The 19437-nt window shown below is 45.7% G+C and overlaps 3 protein-coding genes across 3 annotated transcripts; 2 read left to right on the top strand and 1 right to left on the bottom strand.

The window, feature by feature from the left end:
• Positions 1-7883: 7883 nt before the first annotated feature.
• Positions 7884-8528, bottom strand: LOC135826601 (mannose-binding protein C-like). Its single transcript, XM_065339206.1, has one exon. It carries the CDS (start codon positions 8526-8528, stop codon positions 7884-7886), a length of 645 nt encoding a protein of 214 aa, XP_065195278.1.
• Positions 8529-10964: 2436 nt separating this feature from the next.
• Positions 10965-11693, top strand: LOC135826600 (mannose-binding protein C-like). The gene has a single exon (XM_065339205.1). The coding sequence runs from the start codon at positions 10965-10967 to the stop codon at positions 11691-11693; it is 729 nt and encodes a 242-aa protein (XP_065195277.1).
• A 3792-nt stretch (positions 11694-15485) lies between these two features.
• On the top strand, positions 15486-17078 carry LOC135826599 (uncharacterized). Its single transcript, XM_065339204.1, has one exon. The coding sequence runs from the start codon at positions 15486-15488 to the stop codon at positions 17076-17078; it is 1593 nt and encodes a 530-aa protein (XP_065195276.1).
• The last annotated feature ends 2359 nt before the right edge of the window (positions 17079-19437 follow it).

Raw genomic sequence — 19437 nt, 5'->3', positions numbered from 1 at the left:
TGGACTGGCTCAAAACAAGACAGGCCAGTATCAGCGAAAAACAGAGTCAAACACTTGTCGACTTCAAGCAAACACACATCCTGTTCTTACGAACAACTGGTAATGACACTGTCGCAATTCTACAGAGTAGTGCAGTGTAGGCTAGGAACACTCGCTCTCCAAGCGTCAAAAAGCAGAAAAGCCTATCGCTTTCCTGCGGAATTCCTTGTGGTGTGAGGCACGCTTTGGTGTTTTCGCGATCCATTTTGAGAAGACAAATCCCAGGTTGTGCTCGCCGTCCGATTTGCTAATAACCAGGTCAACCGGTAAATGAAGAGGCCATCCAGTATGGCTATCTCCTGCCGTTTCATGTTTGTTCTTGTTATGGCGTACATTGCCGTGCAGATCGCATCAGGTAGGCCTCTTGATTTCATCTTGCTTGCGGGCTAGGTCGGCAGGTTAAAATTGTTATACCGTATCTTAATCCTCGGCCAGTATGACCACTGGTGAATTGCCTTATTGTAGGGTCGGAGCACGGGGAACTTGCCGTGTAGGAACTAGTGTAAACCTGCCCCTCGGCGCAGTTGAGATTCGCGGAATAATCGGGCGTTGACACTAGTCAAGAATAACAATGATGTACTTTCGTGTCCAGGTCGCCACCGCTATTCACTTGTGGCAGTCAGCGAATGCTTAACAGAACAAAATGAAAAGATTCTTCGGATGTACTGTTACATGGCAATAGGCTGTCATTGAGGAGTCAGGTGTGCAGACCGACTATACCCGCATTCTGTAAGGTATATGACACTGCTCTGCCACTTTTAATCGGCTCCCATCCCGCAGCACAGCTAAGGATTAGGTCAATATGAATACATGTACGGATTTATGACCATTGTCTCACGGTATGAGACTGTGGGAACTCTCAAGGTTGGAGATGTTGTCCTTCTTCCAGTCAAGAAGTCTGAAGCTATTACCCGCTACTGAAAGATACACCCAGCCCGAATAGTGTATCTCGCACTGCAAGCCGCCACACAATACTACGAGGAAACACCCTGTAAAGCTGCCGACCCCCGCAAAACACCCACGTTATTATTTGTAGTAGTACAGTGCTTGAAAGATGTTGCGGGGCAAAATTCTCAAAACGTTGTTGTTTGTACTATTTGGCAGGAAAGAACTACTTAAGAGAGCATGTCTGAGAAAACCAGAACATATGTGCAAGTCGATCTCTCAGATTTCGCTCAAATTTTGCAGGTAGGTTTGCTTTGGGGTGTAGATCGACATTCCAAAGCCCGCGCAAAATCTTTTGAAGGGAACCATGACATTGGCATACCCCTCAATATTGGCCCAATATTGGCACGATTTATGGGTCTACAAACGAGCCACGGCACAGCGTACAAGAACAAGCTACGAACAAAACTCCATCAAGCCAACATTACCTCACCTTAGAAGAGTTCTTGGGGCAGCACCACTTAGCCACGCCAGCATCCCAGAAGACGAGGGCAATCATCCCTTGACGCCACAAATGATCGTCTTGAAAATAGCCAAATTACAAGTGCTGATAAAACAGCGAGCTACGTCCTCAATTAGCAAACACTCAACACCGGCAGATAGTAGAACACCTCTTCTAGCACTGAGGACATGTCCCCCATCATCCTTTTTGGGTTTTCTTGAAATAAACAATTTTGAAATTTTCCACTCGACCATTCTGAAATACGTCCAAACTCATACCTGCGCAGGAAAGCTCGCCCCTCCGCGACGTCTAGTCAGCAATTTCTACTCCAACACCACTCCCAACGCTGAAGAACAAAGTGTATTGTTGACTCTGACAAGGAAAAGCAGCGGTGATCACTTGTCACTCCAAACGACAAGCTTCTCCTTGCGCCACCAACATTTTTCGGTGCAACAGTTGATGCAAAAGTGACTGAATTTTTGCGTGTAGTTTTTGGATTTTACTGCAAGAGGAATGATGAAATCACGTGCTTCGTGACACAAGAATGCCAGGTATCGTAGATCACGGTTCAGCAGTTGTTCCGAGTCACCTTGATCAAGCGCACCTGCACTTACATGGATCACCCGTTGATCAAGATCGGATCAAGTGCATCTTGATGTCCAGCTCAAGAGCACGCATGTCGTGTTGTAGGCCTTCCAGCCGGGACTTTCCCTCAACATGCAGCACGCAGACTAGGGCGAGTAGGGTCAAATCACGTTGTTCATGACGTAAGAAATCTGCCATGTGGGCGCGCGCGCCACATACCCCATGCAACCAGTGTAGGCCGCGCGCTGGTCAACTCCCAGCGACCTTGATGGCATGGACAACGGTCATTCCTTGCTGTTGCAGATCTACGTGGATCATCAGCATGTAAACTAGCCGTATACGCGTAGTTCCTGTTGAACCATGTTCGGGATGAGCGAGGTTAGTGTGAAAAAATGCATCCCTGTTCGTACTGCAAGAGGAAATATCTCAAAGAATTCTTGCCAATGCAATACTGCTAGTGCTATAACGATAGTTTCTGAATGTTCTGAGCAGAGCATGCAAGAAATATAATGCATCTTACCTCCTCCCTCATGGTCTGTTTCAAATAGCGCCTCGGGAACGATCGTGATCATATTGTGTCGTGCACCAGAAAGCATTATCCTACGTCACGATGAACGTGATTTCTTCATTCCTCTTGCAGTAAAATCCAAAAACTACACGCAAAAATTCAGTCACTTTTGCATCAACTGTTGCACCGAATTATGTTGGTGGCGCGAGGAGAAGCTTGTCGTTTGGAGTGACAAGTGATCACCGCTGCTTTTCCTTGTCAGAGTCAACAATACACTTTGTTCTGCAGCGTTGGCAGTGGTGTTGGAGTAGAAATTGCTGACTAGACGTCGCGGAGGGGCGAGCTTTCCTGCGCAGGTATGAGTTTGGACGTATTTCAGAATGGTCGAGTGGAAAAATTCAAAATTGTTTATTTCAAGAAAACCCAAAAAGGATGATGGGGGACATGTCCTCAGTGCTAGAAGAGGTGTTCTACTATCTGCCGGTGTTTAGTGTTTGCTAATTGAGGACGTAGCTCGCAGTTTTATCAGCGCTTGTAATTTGGCTATTTTCAAGACGATCATTTGTGGCGTCAAGGGATGATTGCCCTCGTCTTCTGGGATGCTGGCGTGGCTAAGCGGTGCTGCCCCAAGAACTCTTCTAAGGTGAGGTAATGTTGACTTGATGGAGTTTTGTTCGTAGCTTGTTCTTGTACGCTGTGCCGTAGCTCGTTTGTAGACCCATAAATCGTGCCAATATTGGGCCAATATTGAGGGGTATGCCAATTTCATGGTTCCCTTCAAAAGATTTTGTGCGGGCTTTGGAATGTCGATCTACACCCCAAAGCAAACCTACCTGCAAAATTTGAGCGAAATCTGAGAGATCGACTTGCACATATGTTCTGGTTTTCTCAGACATGCTCTCTTAATTCATTTCTTTTCGACGAAAAATCATGATCATGACCGTGTACCACTTGTTACATACTCAATATAGGTATAGGAAGTTGATCACATTTACTGACTTCTTGTGCTTTGATGTTGTTATGATCATGTAAGGAAGTAGAGCAATCGCAACAGACAAGTCTATAAATTTTACAAGGTACGCTTGGTAAGCGGGTGAAACAACCTTGATTGAAGAAACGGAAGCTCCATACTACGTCATAATCCCTGATGATGTGTGGCAAAATCGGCTTTAAAAATAATATAGTATAGTAGTATAGTACTAGAGCGCTTAAAAGATTCAAAGATTCAATTCAAGGTAATGACACTGAACTCTGAGTGCTAGTTGGATATGTGATCTGTTTAATTTTTGATTTTGCAGGACAAAGAAGATACTGTTCGCTTACTCCGTACCTTGGACGGGTTACGAATGGACGCAAAATCCTGAGGAAGGAACATAACCCCTCTCCACAAGATGGCCAGGCACGCGCCTGGTACCCGTTCACATTGACTGTATCATGTGGCTTCGGGTATCACGTGACTGGAAGAGGAGGAGCCACAAGAATGGCTGTGATGCGGTGCATGGAAGATGGTACTTGGCAATGTTTCGGGAAGATACACATGTAGAAGGGTAGCTAAGCTCAGGCAGAAATAAATGAGCGATTTTGACTAATACAAGTGCTTCCAAAATATAAAAGTAGAGGTATAGCACTGTTCACGATGAGAGTCAACTCAACAATAACATTGGGGTTGGTGAAAGTTGGACATAGCAAGATGGAACGGGAAACGAAAAACGGTAAACATGGAGAGTAGGTGCAAAAACGAGAAACTAACGTGCGAAACAATAACATGCATGGTAAAACATATCAAACTGACCCGACAGCAGAATTATCGAGATCTGAAGTGATAGACAGACAGGCGTTCTTGTGATCACAGCGACCCTTTTATACCAGACTGTTAGGAGGTTTTGCGGCAACAAGGCGATGACTACATGTCCTTAGAATGACTCTCCGGGTCGCAGCCTATACATGTAGACCAGAAGGAGCAGCTGAAACTGGGAGAGCCTTTGGGTAAGAGACAGAGAGACACGCGCACACAACAATAAAAACCGTATACGAAAATGGCACAGCTCCCACAGGTGATTCTCAATAAAACTGTCTGAGAAAAACAAGACAAAGAGCAGAAGGGAAGACAAGCTGGCAAAGGAAGCATAGATAATTATAGTGAATGGGATATTCTAGCTCTGACCATTTGCTGATGGTTCTGATAAACACACCTTCCACGCCGTAGAAGACGCGTTCCCAGGGATTCGGAAAACTAAGCCTGACTCAATCGTACACGGACGGTGAAAAAACATCTGATGACCAGGTTCCTAAGCCCTCTCGCTTAGGCGAGGAATACATATTGTGTGCTAATCACACCGCAACAGTGTAGTAAAGGACACATATGGACTTCCAAAGGGATCGTGTACGCAAGTCCAGAACTACAGCGAAGCACATACACAATTACATACACAAATGTGCCAGACATTCAGAATATGGCCTCGGGCAAAGTCATCATGGCTCCAAAAACTAATTCTAACCCAGCAGATGAAAGTTGCAGGGGATTGAGACTGGGAAAGAAAAGGACAGCACAAGGTGAAACACTCAACGTTACAGTCCGTTTCAAAAAGATTTGCAATCCTGGCGATCGCCCGCGGAGTTTGGCGTCTTACCGTATGAGCACTCGAGCGCTGCCTGGAAAAACTCACTGTGAACGCGAAGAAATATTCCGCGCGAAAGCAGGAAAAATGACAACTCACTCACGTTGATACAGTCATGTACATCTGGTTTACAACAAACGAGTTCTTCCTCGTATCGATAATGGAGTCAGAGAGGACATGTCGAAACGAAAGAGTTGTAAATGTTGACGAGCGGCATGTGTCCCAATTCGTTTTGTGACCAAAATAGTTTCTTTGAGCTGCGATGCAGTTTACTCACCGTGTGACGAAAACGACATCGACACGGACTCATTCCCAAGGCCATGACTTGCCGGGCAAAGCTATTCATGTGACTTCGACGAAATTTTGAGAAAAGCAGACGCTTGTGAACGCTGATAGAAGACGGCGTTGACTGCTTAATTCAAATCAATTGGCGATCTTGAAACTAAAATAAATCTCAAAAGCTACAGCGCGATGACTTCCATATTCACTCACGCCATTGCAGTGTTGTGGGTGTGTTCACATGGCGTGAGCCAGTCAAGTGTCAGTCAGTTCGGCAGGAAGCGCGAGCTTCAACAACAAGTCGTTTGGTGCAGCCATCTTCTTTGTCTTGTACCAGCTTGATCACCAAAACAATGAAAAAAAAGTTTGACTTGAGGATAGGTTGGGATTTGAACTCACAACTAATTACCGGTACTTCATGGTCAGCAGACAGCATTCATAACCACAAGGCCAAAAAGGAAAGGATAAATCGTGGGCACGGTTTTGATAAAAAAATCGATACTGGCTTCCTGGGCAAATTCTAAACCATGGGAAAAGGCTGGAAACCTGGCCGAAATTCTAACTCCTTAACGGCTGGTCCAATTGTTCCGAAACCTTCACAGAACAATTTGCCGTGTCCTAACAAGCCATTCTATGTACTTTGTTGTCCAAATTTCCCTTATCTACATACTTTTTAAGACCCAAACCTGATTGTAAATCTTTTTGAAACAGACTATAGGAGCTGTTGTCTAGGTGAGGCATACGTACGGTAAGAAGACACCTGTGGATATTTGGAATCCAAGGATACTTGGCCCTTCCCTGGGCATTCGACCAGCAATCACTGTAAGATCTGCACTGTCATGACGCCTATTGCCACAGCAGATGCATAGCATCTCATCAAAGATGCTATGCATCTGCTGTGGCAATAGGCGTGATCACGGTTCAGCCTATCTCCAAGAATTCTTGCCAATGCAATACTGCTAGCGTTATAACGATAGTTTCTGTATGTTCTGAGCAGAGCATGCAAGAAATATAATGCATCTTACCTCCTCCCTCATAGTCCGTTTCGAATAGCGCCTCAGGAACGATCGTGATCGTGTGCATTGTGTCGTGTACCAGAAAGCATTATTCTACGTTACGATCAGCAGCGGTGATCACTTGTCACTCCAAACGACAAGCTTCTCCTTGCGCCACCAATATTTTTCGTTGCAACAGTTGATGCAAAAGTGACTGAATTTTTGCGTGTAGTTTTTGGATTTTACTGCAAGAGGAATGATGAAATCACGTGCCTCGTGACACAAAAATGCCAGGTCTCGTAGGTCTCCTAGATCATTGTTCCCTTCAAAAGAATTTGTGCGGGCTTTGGAATGTTGATCTACACCCCAAAGCAAACCTACCGGCAAAATTTGAGCGAAATCTGAGAAATCGACTTGCACATATGTTCTGGTTTTCTCAGACATGCTCTCTTAAATACATTGATATGCATTACTTGTATTGTCACTTCATCACGGATCAGCTTATGAGAAGGCTAGCCAATCTTGCTTAGCGATGCCGACGCAATAACGTCGAAAAAATAATACCCGCTAGAGGACTAAAGAGCAGAGCGATGTGATGGGACCTGTTTACATCTTTGTCCACTTACAGTAGTGCAATAAATGTCAACAGTGTACATGTACATGTACATCGAGGATGCCACTTGTTCTCTTATTGTAATGCTACATGATTGCCAAAGTACCCCGGTCACCACCCCCTGCAATCACAATACCCACTATAGGGCTGAGCAAACAAGACCACTGTGTAATGATTGAGTTTTATTTTTTATTGTAACAAACTTGATTTTGGTTTTTGTTTGAAGTTCTTTATTTTACACATTGATTTTTCTGATTTCTTCTCCAGTGCATTTTTTATTGCATTTTAAACCATTGTATTAATTTGCCCGTGAAAGAGCCCGAAAAAACCCGTGTAGGTGATATGCTCCGTAGGATGTCAATCCGCGGAGGCACCTCACAACCAGCATATGGGTTTGATGATACGATTGCTTTTACTACTTTTATTAGAATGACTACTCAATTATAGTATGGGAAGAGATGGCCAATGTCAGATCCGAAAAAAGGACACATCAATAAGATGAAATAGACAATCTAACGAGGAAGAAAAACAATCGATTGAACAAGATGTCAGAATAAAACACGCAATGGCAATGTTTCGGGGGGTGGGGGATGGAAGGGTGCCTAAGCCAACAATGGATGAACGCAATGATATCAACTTGCTTAGGATTAGAGGGATTGACAGAGAGGACTGTTCACAACTACAGCTATACCACCAATATTATTTGCTGTCGGTGTAACGAAAATGTGACACAGCAAGGTGCAAAGGGAAACGAAAAGAGAAAAAGAATATATGGAGGAGTAGGCGCTAAAATCGAGAAACTAATGCTTGTAACATTCCCACGCATCACAAACCTTAGCAAACTAACCCGACAGCAGAATTATCGAATCCTGAACTGACATACAGACAGGCGTTCTTGTGAGCATGGAGCATCGTTAAACATGCCAGTACCACCATCCATCTCCACACAGTCTTCACCGCCCGGACCCACGTTGTTTGGCTCGCCCTTCAGAAAGTTGTTGATCACAGCGGGCCGCCCAGAGACATCTACGAACCTTCCCTCGGTTTTGACATCATTGTAGAACAACCAGACACCAGGAACGCCTGTGAATGGGTGGATGAGATTCTCCAGGACAATGAATTCTTGCATGTTGCTCGGACTGGCCAAGTCTCCACCATTCCGTCGGCAGTTTCGGCGCGCTTCTCCACGGGTCATGGGGCGATTCTCGTAGCGGTAGATCAAAAGTCCAGTTCTGGAGTTTCTGCAACATTGGACAGTCATTGAAGCTGTTCTTGCCTCACGCTTGCTCACAGCACTGGAGGTGCTATTGACCTTTGCAGTTGTGTAATCACCTACTGCACGTCGCTCCTCCGCCAGTTGACGTGCCTGATCAATCTCTTCTTCGTCCATGGAGGATAAGTAATCTTCAGCATCGCGCTTACTCTTATCCGTGGTAATGTCGTCAGCCAAAGTCATTGAGACCAGGCACAGAACAAACGTCAGAGCAATGGTAAGACGCATCATTGTTGTGTCACTAGAGGAAAGAATATATTTCTGATAATTAACACAGCTGGCAATAGCGACTGGAGGTTGGAATTGATCAAATGAGGGTTTCGTCTCTGAACTTAGTCAGCTCATCATGGTCCTTTTATACTCGCTTTCGTGAGATCTTTGAGGCGGCCAGGTGCTGACTAGTTACTATACTATAGCTCTTTGTTCCTATAATATCGCTAAAATGGACAGTTGACGCTGGGGGAGCCGTTGGTTAGAGTAGGGACAAGCCATACGAAAACACGTACATAATGCACACAGTCTTTAGCATGAACTTGCTGAGGGCATGGGAAAGGGAAAAGTCTGTGGAATACAAAATGACTTTCACCACTTTAGTATCTGTCGATTATACTTCACTGCTGATGCAGTGAGACTTCCATCAGAGTCGGGGCGTCGCCGCGGTGAAGACACAATGGCAACTGTTTTTCATTTAAATTACCCAGGGAAGGACCAAGCATTCTTGGATTGCAATCACTGCTGGTTTCTAGTTACCGAATGTTTGGCCTCGTCAAGCGCTCATGACGTAGGGATATTACACCTTGTGGCGTTCTTTTCTCATCCTGTCGTAGGCGTTGCCACATTGAAAAGCTGGGTTGGCGGAAGGTATTGGAGCCAATATACTTAGTTCTGGCCACGCGGTGTCCGTAAGATCGACGTCTAATTTTTTCTTATCCTGCCGCTACTGAGGTTATCCCTCCCAATCATTCAATTTACTACATGTAGGTGTAAAAGCATCACCCACTACCTTGTTCAGGCAAAGTTGGAGAATGCCTGAATAGTTTCAAAGCTGACTACACCCTTCTCCTGCCTACAAAAACACACACACGCAAGCACCCATGCAATCCCTCTCTCACTGTCACACACACACGTTGCCCGTGGACGACAAGGAATTTACGACATGCCGGCACCCCGGAACAAAATCAATGGGCATGGATATCTTGACTCCGCTCGTCTCCAATAGCACCATGAATAGTTTTGAAACTTGGATGCTGAGCAAATAGTGTTCACGCTAAGCGACTTGCCTCGTTGTCGCACTATCTATCTGTATATATATCTCGTTACCTTGGTGGACTGTTCTGTCATAACTGCTAGCATATGGGTTTTTTACCTTTATTAAAATGTGAATAGTTTTGAATGTCCCCTATGCCTATGGTATAGTGCTCGGCCAGCTGAGCAATGCTCGTTGAACTTCGATCCTTGATATGAGTGACGTCTTTCTCTAAGAGGTCTGCCATCAGGTAACTTTAAAACGAGGAATGGAACATGGAAATACCAGCCGCGCTCTAACACGCGTGCGCTTCCATTACTGTTCATCTCCGTGTTCCCCATGTTTGCATGCATAGTACAGTGTGCCTCTCAAGGGTGCAGTGCGTGTCCTGGCCCTGATCTCAACTAGCGTGCTTGTGTAGCCGTCACCACTTAGCACAAGAGCGCTAGTACTAATAGTCTCTTGTACGGGCAAAACCAAAATTTGATCGTGACTGCCACACGTCGAGTGTGATACTCAGTAGTACGCATTGTTCACATTATGCATAGTGCGAACATGGTGTTTGTACAAGCTACTTGGAACCAGTGGGTGTTCATACAGGAAAATCCAGTTGCATGCCAGGCATGTAAGATGTGGTCCGCGTATCCAGAAAATTTGGTGGATCGGGGGGAAATTTGATTTAGGCACCAACCTATTATAGTGGCATAATTACATGCAGTGAGATGTTACTTGAAAGTAATATTCTGAAGGTCAAGGTATCGATTGCCGCACGGGATGGAGTCCGCCCTGCACACCCAGAAAAACATACATGTATTAGCGGTTAAATGGACAGGTATACGCACATGTACATGTACATGTATACGCACATGTAAATGTAACGCACCAGCAGGCACCCCGCTAACGCAAACGCGCATGTGCACAAGGAGATAAGCCGAAGCTGGAATCCGAGCTGCTTGTCAATCTAATAATTATTGTGTAGGCTTTCTGGGAGACTGTCATTGCAATTTAAGATGAGTACTTTCCCAGTTGGTAATGCGAACATGGCAGCATGCGGTTGAAGACCATTCGCAACCAGCTCTAATTGACCCATACTGCGCCCACTGCACAGCATTCTTTCGGATCTGTGGAGAGTTGGCCGTTCCCAGGGCATTCTAAGACCTGTCACCATAGCATTATTAAGGATATACTGGCGTCGCCTTTTCGTACTCAGTGAGACCTAGGGTGTCTAAGCCAAAAATACTAAAAGGATCCTGAAGCAGTCGGCACCTCCCCGTTAAAGAGAGTAGCAAGCATACAGTATAAAATGGGCAGATGAAACAACAGAAACCAAACCAACAGTTGATCCACATCGGTCATATAATTAGTCGATATTGACAAAATTAACCTTCAGAAAATATTCTCTACTTTCCAGTGAAGTGAATATGATGCGTCTTACCATTCTTCTGGCGTTTGGTCTGTGCCTGCTCCCAATGACATTGGCTGGCACAATTTCCTCAGAGGATAGCGGAAGCTATGCTGAGGTTCTCTTTGACTCCCTGGACGAAGAGGAGATTGACAAGGCACATAAACTGGCTGAGCAGACTGCATCGGAGGCGAGCAAGAGCCATGCGGAGGACTACTTGGACAACCTGGACATAGAAGAGATTAATCAGGCACGTCAAGTGGGTGCGGAAGCACATTCAGCAGGTGCAAAGAAGGCCAACAGCACCTCCAGTGCTATGGGCAAGCGTGAGGCAAGAACAGCTTCAATGACTGCCCAGTGTTGCAGAAACTCCAGAACTGGACTTTTGATCTACCGCTACGAGAGTCGCCCCATGACCCGTGGAGAAGCGCGCCGCAACTGCCGACGGAATGGTGGAGACTTGGCCAGTCCGAGCAACATGCAAGAATTCATTGTCCTAGAGAATCTCATCCGCCCATTCACAGGCGTTCCTGGTGTCTGGTTGTTCTACAATGATGTCAGAACCGAGGGAAGGTTCGTAGATGTCTCTGGGCGGCCCGCTGTGATCAACAACTTTCTGGAGGGCGAGCCAAACAACGTTGGTCCGGACGGTGAAGACTGTGTGGAGATGGATGGTGGTACTGGCATGCTCAACGACGTTCCCTGCTCACAAGAGCGCCTGTCTGTCTGTCAGTTCAGGATTCGATAATTCTGCTGTCAGTTTGCCAAGGTTTGTGATGAACGCAATTGTTGACCACGTGAGTTTCTCGATCCTCTACTCCCCCCCCCTCTCTCTCATTCTCTCTTATTTTTCTCTCTCAGTTCTATTTCTTATATTGCTATCTGCAACTTTGTTTCACAGCTTATGTGAATCAAGCATTGTTAACTGCTAGGGTAGTTATGGCTATTAGCGGTGCATTGCATGCACTTCAATCCAACAGCCATTGGTGAACAATCATGTCATTAGCGGTCTTTCGGTGCTAGCCTTTACCCCATTCTAGTTCCTCCTGAATTAGAATCAAGGTATTGAAATTTCTGAGGTTGCATTTCATTGCATTAAAATGTGGTCCGCATCACGATTGCTTCATGCCCCCCCCCCCCCCAGTAGTAGGGACCGAGCCGGGCCTGGGACAAGGTTGAACCCACTTGACCTTATGAATGGGTACTTGAACTTTGCGGTTGTTAATTAAGTGGCCACTTGACCTTTTAATTGGATAAGTGGTAATGAAGTGGCCACTTGAGATCTGAAGTGGTTTTGAAGTGGGCCAGGTGTCATATTTAATTGGATTAATGACTAAGTGGTGTTTGAAGTGCCTCTCGGCGCCATAATTGCTTTTAAAGTGGTGGGTGTGGTTGTTGACAAGAGTCACTGTCTGGGAATGTGTTCTGGAACCTTCTAGGTATTCCCAGGCTAATTAGAACTAGCTCTACGGATGTCATAGGGGGGGTATTTTAGGGGGTGTGTGGTAAGCATGTGTTGTAGAGCACTGTGGTCTACATGTATATATAAACACGTACGTGAACATCCTTCTTCATTTCCTAGAAAGCTTTGTAAGAGTTGCTCTCTGTCTTCTCGCTGTTAACACAACCTTTATCTCTTTTAAATCACTATTAAAGAAATAAACATTTGAGAAATCTTTCCTGTGAGGATGTACAACTCAGCCCTCGTTATTGCCAATGGCGTTGAGGCTGGTCTTCAGTCGAAGCATAAGACTCGCGGTAAATTCTACCCGCAGTTGAATCCTGGAACCTCCCACCACTACACCGAGGGGGCTGTAGCTGGCTTCAAGGTAATGGGGAAAGCTCGTAAATCTAAGTTCAGTCAAGTTGTAGTTGAGATCAGGAAAGATATCGCCGAAGTCATCACAGGTATTATGAAGACATCTCCATCAGCTAGAAGAGCAATGTCCTCGTCTAGGGTTCACCGAGTGTCTACAAACTTCTTCCCCAGCAAATCTGATAAGGATGCTGATGATGATGATGAGTGTGACGACGACGACGACGTGGAGGACAATGCAGAGCCTGGCTGTGATGGAAGTGACACTGTCAACACTACTGAGATATATGTCAAGGGGACAAGCGCTGTGCCCATCAAGGCATTCCGTCTGAACAAGAACGCCGAGTACGTAGTCTACCCTGCAACTGCATCTTGGCGTAAGGAGGACGGCCTGTACAAGTTCACCGTTGGAGTGCTGCCCGTGGCACGCGTCCATCAAACCAAAATGGCTGTTCGGGACTTCATCGCTGAGGAGGACAGTGATGTTCTCAACATTCCCAGTGACGTAACTTCTGGATTGGCAACAACCTTCCGCGAGAAGTGGAGTTTGTCTAATGCAGCAGATGTGAATGAGGATGATGATGATGCCATCCGTGAACTATTTTCCTAACTCTCTCTCTCTCTCATTATTCATAACCCTGACGTAGTGTGTACTAGTAATTGTTTTCTTTTTTTTATTTATATTTTATTATTTTTGTGTATATGTTCATGCCCATCATAATGTAAAGCAAAACATTATTTGTGACATGCACAGCAATATTCGATAATTGTCACACTAGTATTTCTCAGAGCACATTGTTTTTTTTTTTGCCTTAAAAATAATTTCAAACACATTGAAATATTCGCCGTGATGATCACTCTTATTTAAAAAAGTAAAAAAAAAGTAAAAAAAAAAAAAAAAAAACACTTATCATAATTATGGTGATGATGATCCTTACTCTGATTGGTAGAGACACACACACACACACACACACACACACACACACACACACAAACATAGTAATAATTACAACTATACACGATCCAGCAAGCTAATGAGTTGCAAACCGCAGCAATTTTCGAAAGCCTGGCTCCGCCAACTTCTAATCCGTACAAAACCTCTTACCCCTTTTCAGCTGAAGAAGTTTAAGCAGAATATCCGAGAGTTTAATTCTGAGGAGAAGGAACTGATGCAAAGACTAATCCAATCTTACGGGTGCTGTGAACCTCGTGTGGAATTAATTCCTGCGGAGATGAAATGTGCGCTGTACCGTTTCTCAAGTGCCATGTGTAGGGCGAGGAAGATGATGATGAAGGGTACCGTTGCCGCTGTATAAAACCCCTGACATCTTAATTTTCCATCATTTCGCAAAGCATCCTTGCCAAGTCACAAGTAATTGTTGTTGTTGTCTTCATCCTTGCTATTACTTTGGTGAAGAAGAAGAAGAAGAAGAAGAAGAAGAAGAAGAAGAAGAAGAAGAAGAAGAAGAAGAAGAAGAAGAAGAAGAAGAAGAAGAAGAAGAAGAAGAAGAAGAAGAAGAAGAAGAAGAAGAAGAAGAAGAAGAAGAAGAAGAAGAAGAAGAAGAAGAAGAAGAAGAAGAAGAAGAAGAAGAAGAAGAAGAAGAAGAAGAAAAACAACAACAACAACAACAACAAGAAGAAGATCATGAACATGTGGTCTATTTTGAAAGATCATGGTGAGGACGGCCATTGTCCAATGGGTGCGCTGATGCGTTGTGCTGCGCGGTTAGGAATCGCAACCTCGCTGACAAACCTGGTGGAACCTTTCAATGGAGACCATGGATATGACCAAGCAGTTGTTGAAAGTCACCCCATAACCAACTTGATCTGGATTGCTGCCAAGGACATGGCTTGCTGCGGGCGGAAAGAACTACTTGATGTAGTGAAGCTGCTGTTTCCAGTTGATCCAAGCCCTGATGGAAGTACGCCTAGTACTGCTACTGGCAAGTCGGACATTGCTCAACGCCACCTCATGAAGAACCTATCCTGCGTGTTCAAGAAGGTGAAGAGCACCCCTTCCAGTAACAACATTAGTATGATCATCGTGTTGGTTGCAATGCTCATTCTCTTGTGTGAAGAAGTGTCGCTGAGAGGATACGATCATGAGCTGCACTGCACTCTAGTTGAGTTCTTCGATCGAGAACTGCATGCTCTTGACGTGGTGCACTACAAGCGTTGTCAGCAAACTCAGTCAACATTCACGAATTGTGGAATTCCACAAATGCTCACATTGATTACTATTATGTCTATCCTTGCCTCCCTCACGTTGAGCTATATTATTTGACATGTGGACACACACACACACACACACACACACACACACACACACACACACACACACACTCTTCTTACTGGTTGTCATCGCTTTCATAATATTGGGCAGAACTGCCCGTTTGCCATGCGATGTAAAATAAATAAACAACAACAACAACAACAACAACAACACACACACACACACACTCAAATCATCATCATCATCATAATACATGACGTTATTCATTAAAAACATTTTATTATAATTTATCAATACACTTGGTAAAGAAAACGGAATGAATCATAAATGTTGTAGTTTCTGTACACGCCTGTGATGGTATCGTCCATTCTCAGTACGGCTTGATTGGCATGGAGTGGGTTGGAAGTGAATAACAGCGTGCACTTGTTCTTCCTGGGTGTTTGACTGTGTGCCATGCCCAGCGTGTGTGGACTGCATTCGGCTGCAGCGACATGGGCGACTACCATGATCTCTACCTGAAGACCGATGTGCACCTTCTTGCAGATGTGTTTGAGAAATTTAGATGCACTGCAATGGCCACGTACGATTTGGACCCGACACACTACTACACCCTGCCTGGATTCGCGTGGGACGCCCTTCTGAAACATACAGGAATCTCGCTCACTCTGCTGGACGACGTGGACATGCATCTGTTCGTCGAGCGCGGTCTTCGTGGCGGTGTTACAATGGCGTCACACCGCCACGCCAGGGCGAACAACAAGTACATGAGCTCACACGACCCTGAGCAGGCGTCAACATATCTTCAATACCTCGACGCGAACAACCTGTACGGCTGGGCCATGTCGCAGCACTTGCCGACATCAAAATTCCAGTGGTGTGCCCCCAGTGACGAACTCCTGCAGAAGATCCTCACCCAGCCAGATGACGCAGACACTTGGTACATGGTGGAGTGTGATCTGTCAGTGCCCACAGAGTTCCACGATCGCCTGAACGACTACCCACCCGCACCGGAGCGTGTAACCATCACCGAGAGTATGATGTCGCCATACCAGCGCGACTTGATTGCAGCAGATCCTGTCTCCGGACTGAGTGCTCCGAAACTGGTCCCGAACCTCATGCCGAAGCAGCGCTACGTAGCACACTACCGTAACCTCAGGCTGTACAGTCGTCTAGGTCTGAGGATCGATGCTGTACACCGCGTGCTCAGTTTCCGCCAAGCTCCGTGGATGAAGCCCTACATCCAGCTGAACACGGAGCTTCGGAAGAAGGCGAAGAACGATTTCGAGAAGGACTTCTTCAAATTAATGAATAACGCTGTGTTTGGGAAGACAATGGAGAATGTGAGAAGAAGGATCTCCATTAGACTGCTGCGTGTGGAAGACGAGGAAGATACCATTCTCACAGCTGTGGCTAAGTCCACCTACGTCCGCCATGTCCTCTTCGACAACGGGCTTGTGGGCGTCGAGAACAGGAAGCTTGCGGTCCACCTCAACAAGCCGGTGTACGTTGGCATGAGCATCCTGGAGCTGAGCAAGGAGCTCATGTACAAATTTTACTATGACGAGCTCCAGCCACGCTACGGAGACCGCATGAGCCTGCTGTACACAGACACGGACTCGCTGGTGCTGCTGTTCCGCACGGAGGACCTCTATGCGGACATGAAGAGTATGGCCGATCAGTACGACACCAGCAACTTTAGCCCCGACAGTCCTCTGTACAGCGAGAGTAATAAGAAGGTTGTAGGTAAATTTAAGGACGAGCTCGGAGGAAAGCTCATGACAGAGTTCGTGGCGCTCAGATCCAAAATGTACGCGTACGATGGCGAGGAGAGTGGTCAGCGTGCAAAGGGCGTCAAGAGAGCGGTGACGAGAAGATTCACGATCGCGGACTACCGTCAGTGTCTGGTCGACAGGACGAGGATGCCACACGCAATGACCACCCTGCGCAGCCATTCGCATCGTATCTTCACCGAGACGATGACCAAGTCGTCTTTGTCGCCGTTCGACAGCAAACGATACATCCGAACGGACGGTGTCAGCACACTTGCACATGGGCACCACCGCATCGCACCGCTGGATGACTGAACAATGATGGTTGTGGTTGACAATCACAATTATTAGTCACACCCTGTACCATATCAATTCCATTTGTCTAATGAGTTACTGATCTTGATCTTGATGATGATGATGATGATGATGATGATGATGTTGATGTTATTATTTTTCTACATACTACATAATTTTGTTTTCTCCATAACTTAACTAGACTTTTAATATAGCTAAACATAATTGCGTGAAATGCAATTGCACAGTTGATGATGTTTACGATGATGGCAATGTTTGATGTTGATGTTGATGATGATAATAAGAATAAGATTGCTCTTGTCGGCAGCTAGAGCTTGCTCAATTGTCCGTTGTCAATCCAGGAGTTGAACTTGTCCGGGTAGCCTTTCCACTTGACCAGAGACTGTCCGGGGCGTTTGCGCAGGACTTTCTCCACGCGGAACTTGGTTTTCCTTGGTTTTCTGCAGTTGATGTTCGTAGAAACTGCCCTGAATAGGCTCGTTCATGAGATCTTGAATGTTGTAGGTGGGTGGTTGGGTGGGTAGAACTCTATTCACGACGAACACCTCTTCAGTCCAATTGGGTGTGTAGCCCTTTTTCGAAATGAGCTTTGCTCACAGCAATTCTCACTTCATCGTTCACAGCATAGCGTCGCCGCGCTGTGCGTGCATCTGGACTTTTGCTGGGGTGATCCTGTACAAACGATGCATTACGCTCCTCGGACGCCTCGGCAGGTTTCATACCAATACTGCGGTACGGTGCTTGCTGGTGTTGTAGTCATGTACAAGTTTGGACTTTGGGTAGCACTTTGATGTAGACATTTGTTGATTTTGCTGTAAAGTGTTTGAGCGTTCTGTTGAATCGCTCTGCAACCACCGCCCCTTGCCGTCGTTATGAGTGCTGTACATGCTAATACCGTTGTCAGCAAGCCACTGCTTGACTGTTGCGTTGTAGAACTCTTTACCCTCATCGACCCACAGCTTGCGAGGTGAGCGCTTGCTGCTGGTCACAATGCTGCGAAACGCATCTCTGACAAGTGCGCCCGTCTTGTTCTGGAGCGGTACAACCCACCATGCATAGGGACCGAAAAGGTCGATGACGGTCAGCAAATGTCGAGTGCCATTGTCATTTTTTTTTGCAAACGCCTGCATGTCCACCAGATCTTCACTCCATCATGATAATTATGTCATCCAACTCGTGCACTATCACACGTCTGCGGGGCAGTTGCACCGCTGTCACTCCCAACACCGCCAGTCCCACCACCTGCGGTGCCGTTTGTGATTGAATCACTGTCAACGTCCAGGATCACGGGATCCTTGTGCAACCTATTGTCAGTGAAGTCACAGTTAGTGGCGTGCAAGTACTCACACAGTACCTTCAATTATAGTACCCAGCTCCGAGAACAGTCTCCCTACGAGAACTGCATACCGACCACACACGGCAGTGCATGATAAAATTAAAAATAATAATAATAAAAATATTGACTGGTTATAAAAATGTTATTGAATAAAGTCATGTATTATGATGATGATGATGATGATGATGGCCTGTGTGTGTGTGTGTATGTGTGTGTGTGTGTGTGTGTGTGTTTGTGTGTGTGTGTGTGTGTGTATTTGTGTGTGTGTGTACATCTCCAATAATATACATGTAGCTCAAAGTGAGACAGGCGAGGATAGACATAATAGTTATCAATGAGAGCATTTGTGGAATTCCAAAATTCGTGAATGTCGACTTTTGCTGACAACGCTTGTAGTGCACCACGTCAATAGCATGCAGTTCTTGATCAAAGAACTCAACTAGAGTGCAGTGCAGTTCATGACCGTATCCTCTCAGCGACACTTCTTCGCACAAGAGAATGAGCATTGCAACCAACACGATGATCATACTAATGTTGTTACTGGAAGGGGTGCTCTTCACCTTCTTGAACACGCAGGATAGGTTCTTCATGAGGTAGCTTTGAGCAATGTCAGACTTGTCAGTAGCAGTACTAGGGGCTGTCCCATCAGGGGTTGGATCAATTGGAAACAACAGCTTCACTACATCAAGTAGTTCGTTCCGCCCGCAGGAAGCCATGTCCTTGGCAGCAATCCAGATCAAGTTGGTTATGGGGTGACTTTCAACAACTGCTTGGTCATATCCAGGTCTCCATTGAAAGGTTCCGCCATGTTCGTCAGCGAGGTTGCGATTCCTAACCGCGCAGCACACCGCATCAGCGCACAATCGCTCCCGAGCGGCATATAACTGAAATACCGCCGCTAAAAGGTACTTTCAGCCATATCAGCTCACAGGTCTGGACAATTGGTAAAATGCATTGTTTTTCAGTTGTACCTCCACTACATAGCATTACAATTGAAATTGAAGTTAACGTTCGAGAACCTTC

Source organism: Sycon ciliatum, chromosome 10, assembly GCF_964019385.1.
Source record: "Sycon ciliatum chromosome 10, ocSycCili1.1, whole genome shotgun sequence".
Lineage (NCBI taxonomy): Eukaryota > Metazoa > Porifera > Calcarea > Leucosolenida > Sycettidae > Sycon > Sycon ciliatum.
The sequence above is the reverse complement of the archived record's forward strand: the minus strand, read 5'-3'. Positions and strand labels throughout refer to the sequence as shown.

Excerpts from the sequence above, each read along its gene's own strand:
- LOC135826601 (XM_065339206.1), bottom strand. The coding sequence starts at position 8,528 with ATGATGCGTCTTACCATTGCTCTGACGTTTGTTCTGTGCCTGGTCTCA.
- LOC135826600 (XM_065339205.1), top strand. The coding sequence starts at position 10,965 with ATGATGCGTCTTACCATTCTTCTGGCGTTTGGTCTGTGCCTGCTCCCA.
- LOC135826599 (XM_065339204.1), top strand. The coding sequence starts at position 15,486 with ATGGGCGACTACCATGATCTCTACCTGAAGACCGATGTGCACCTTCTT.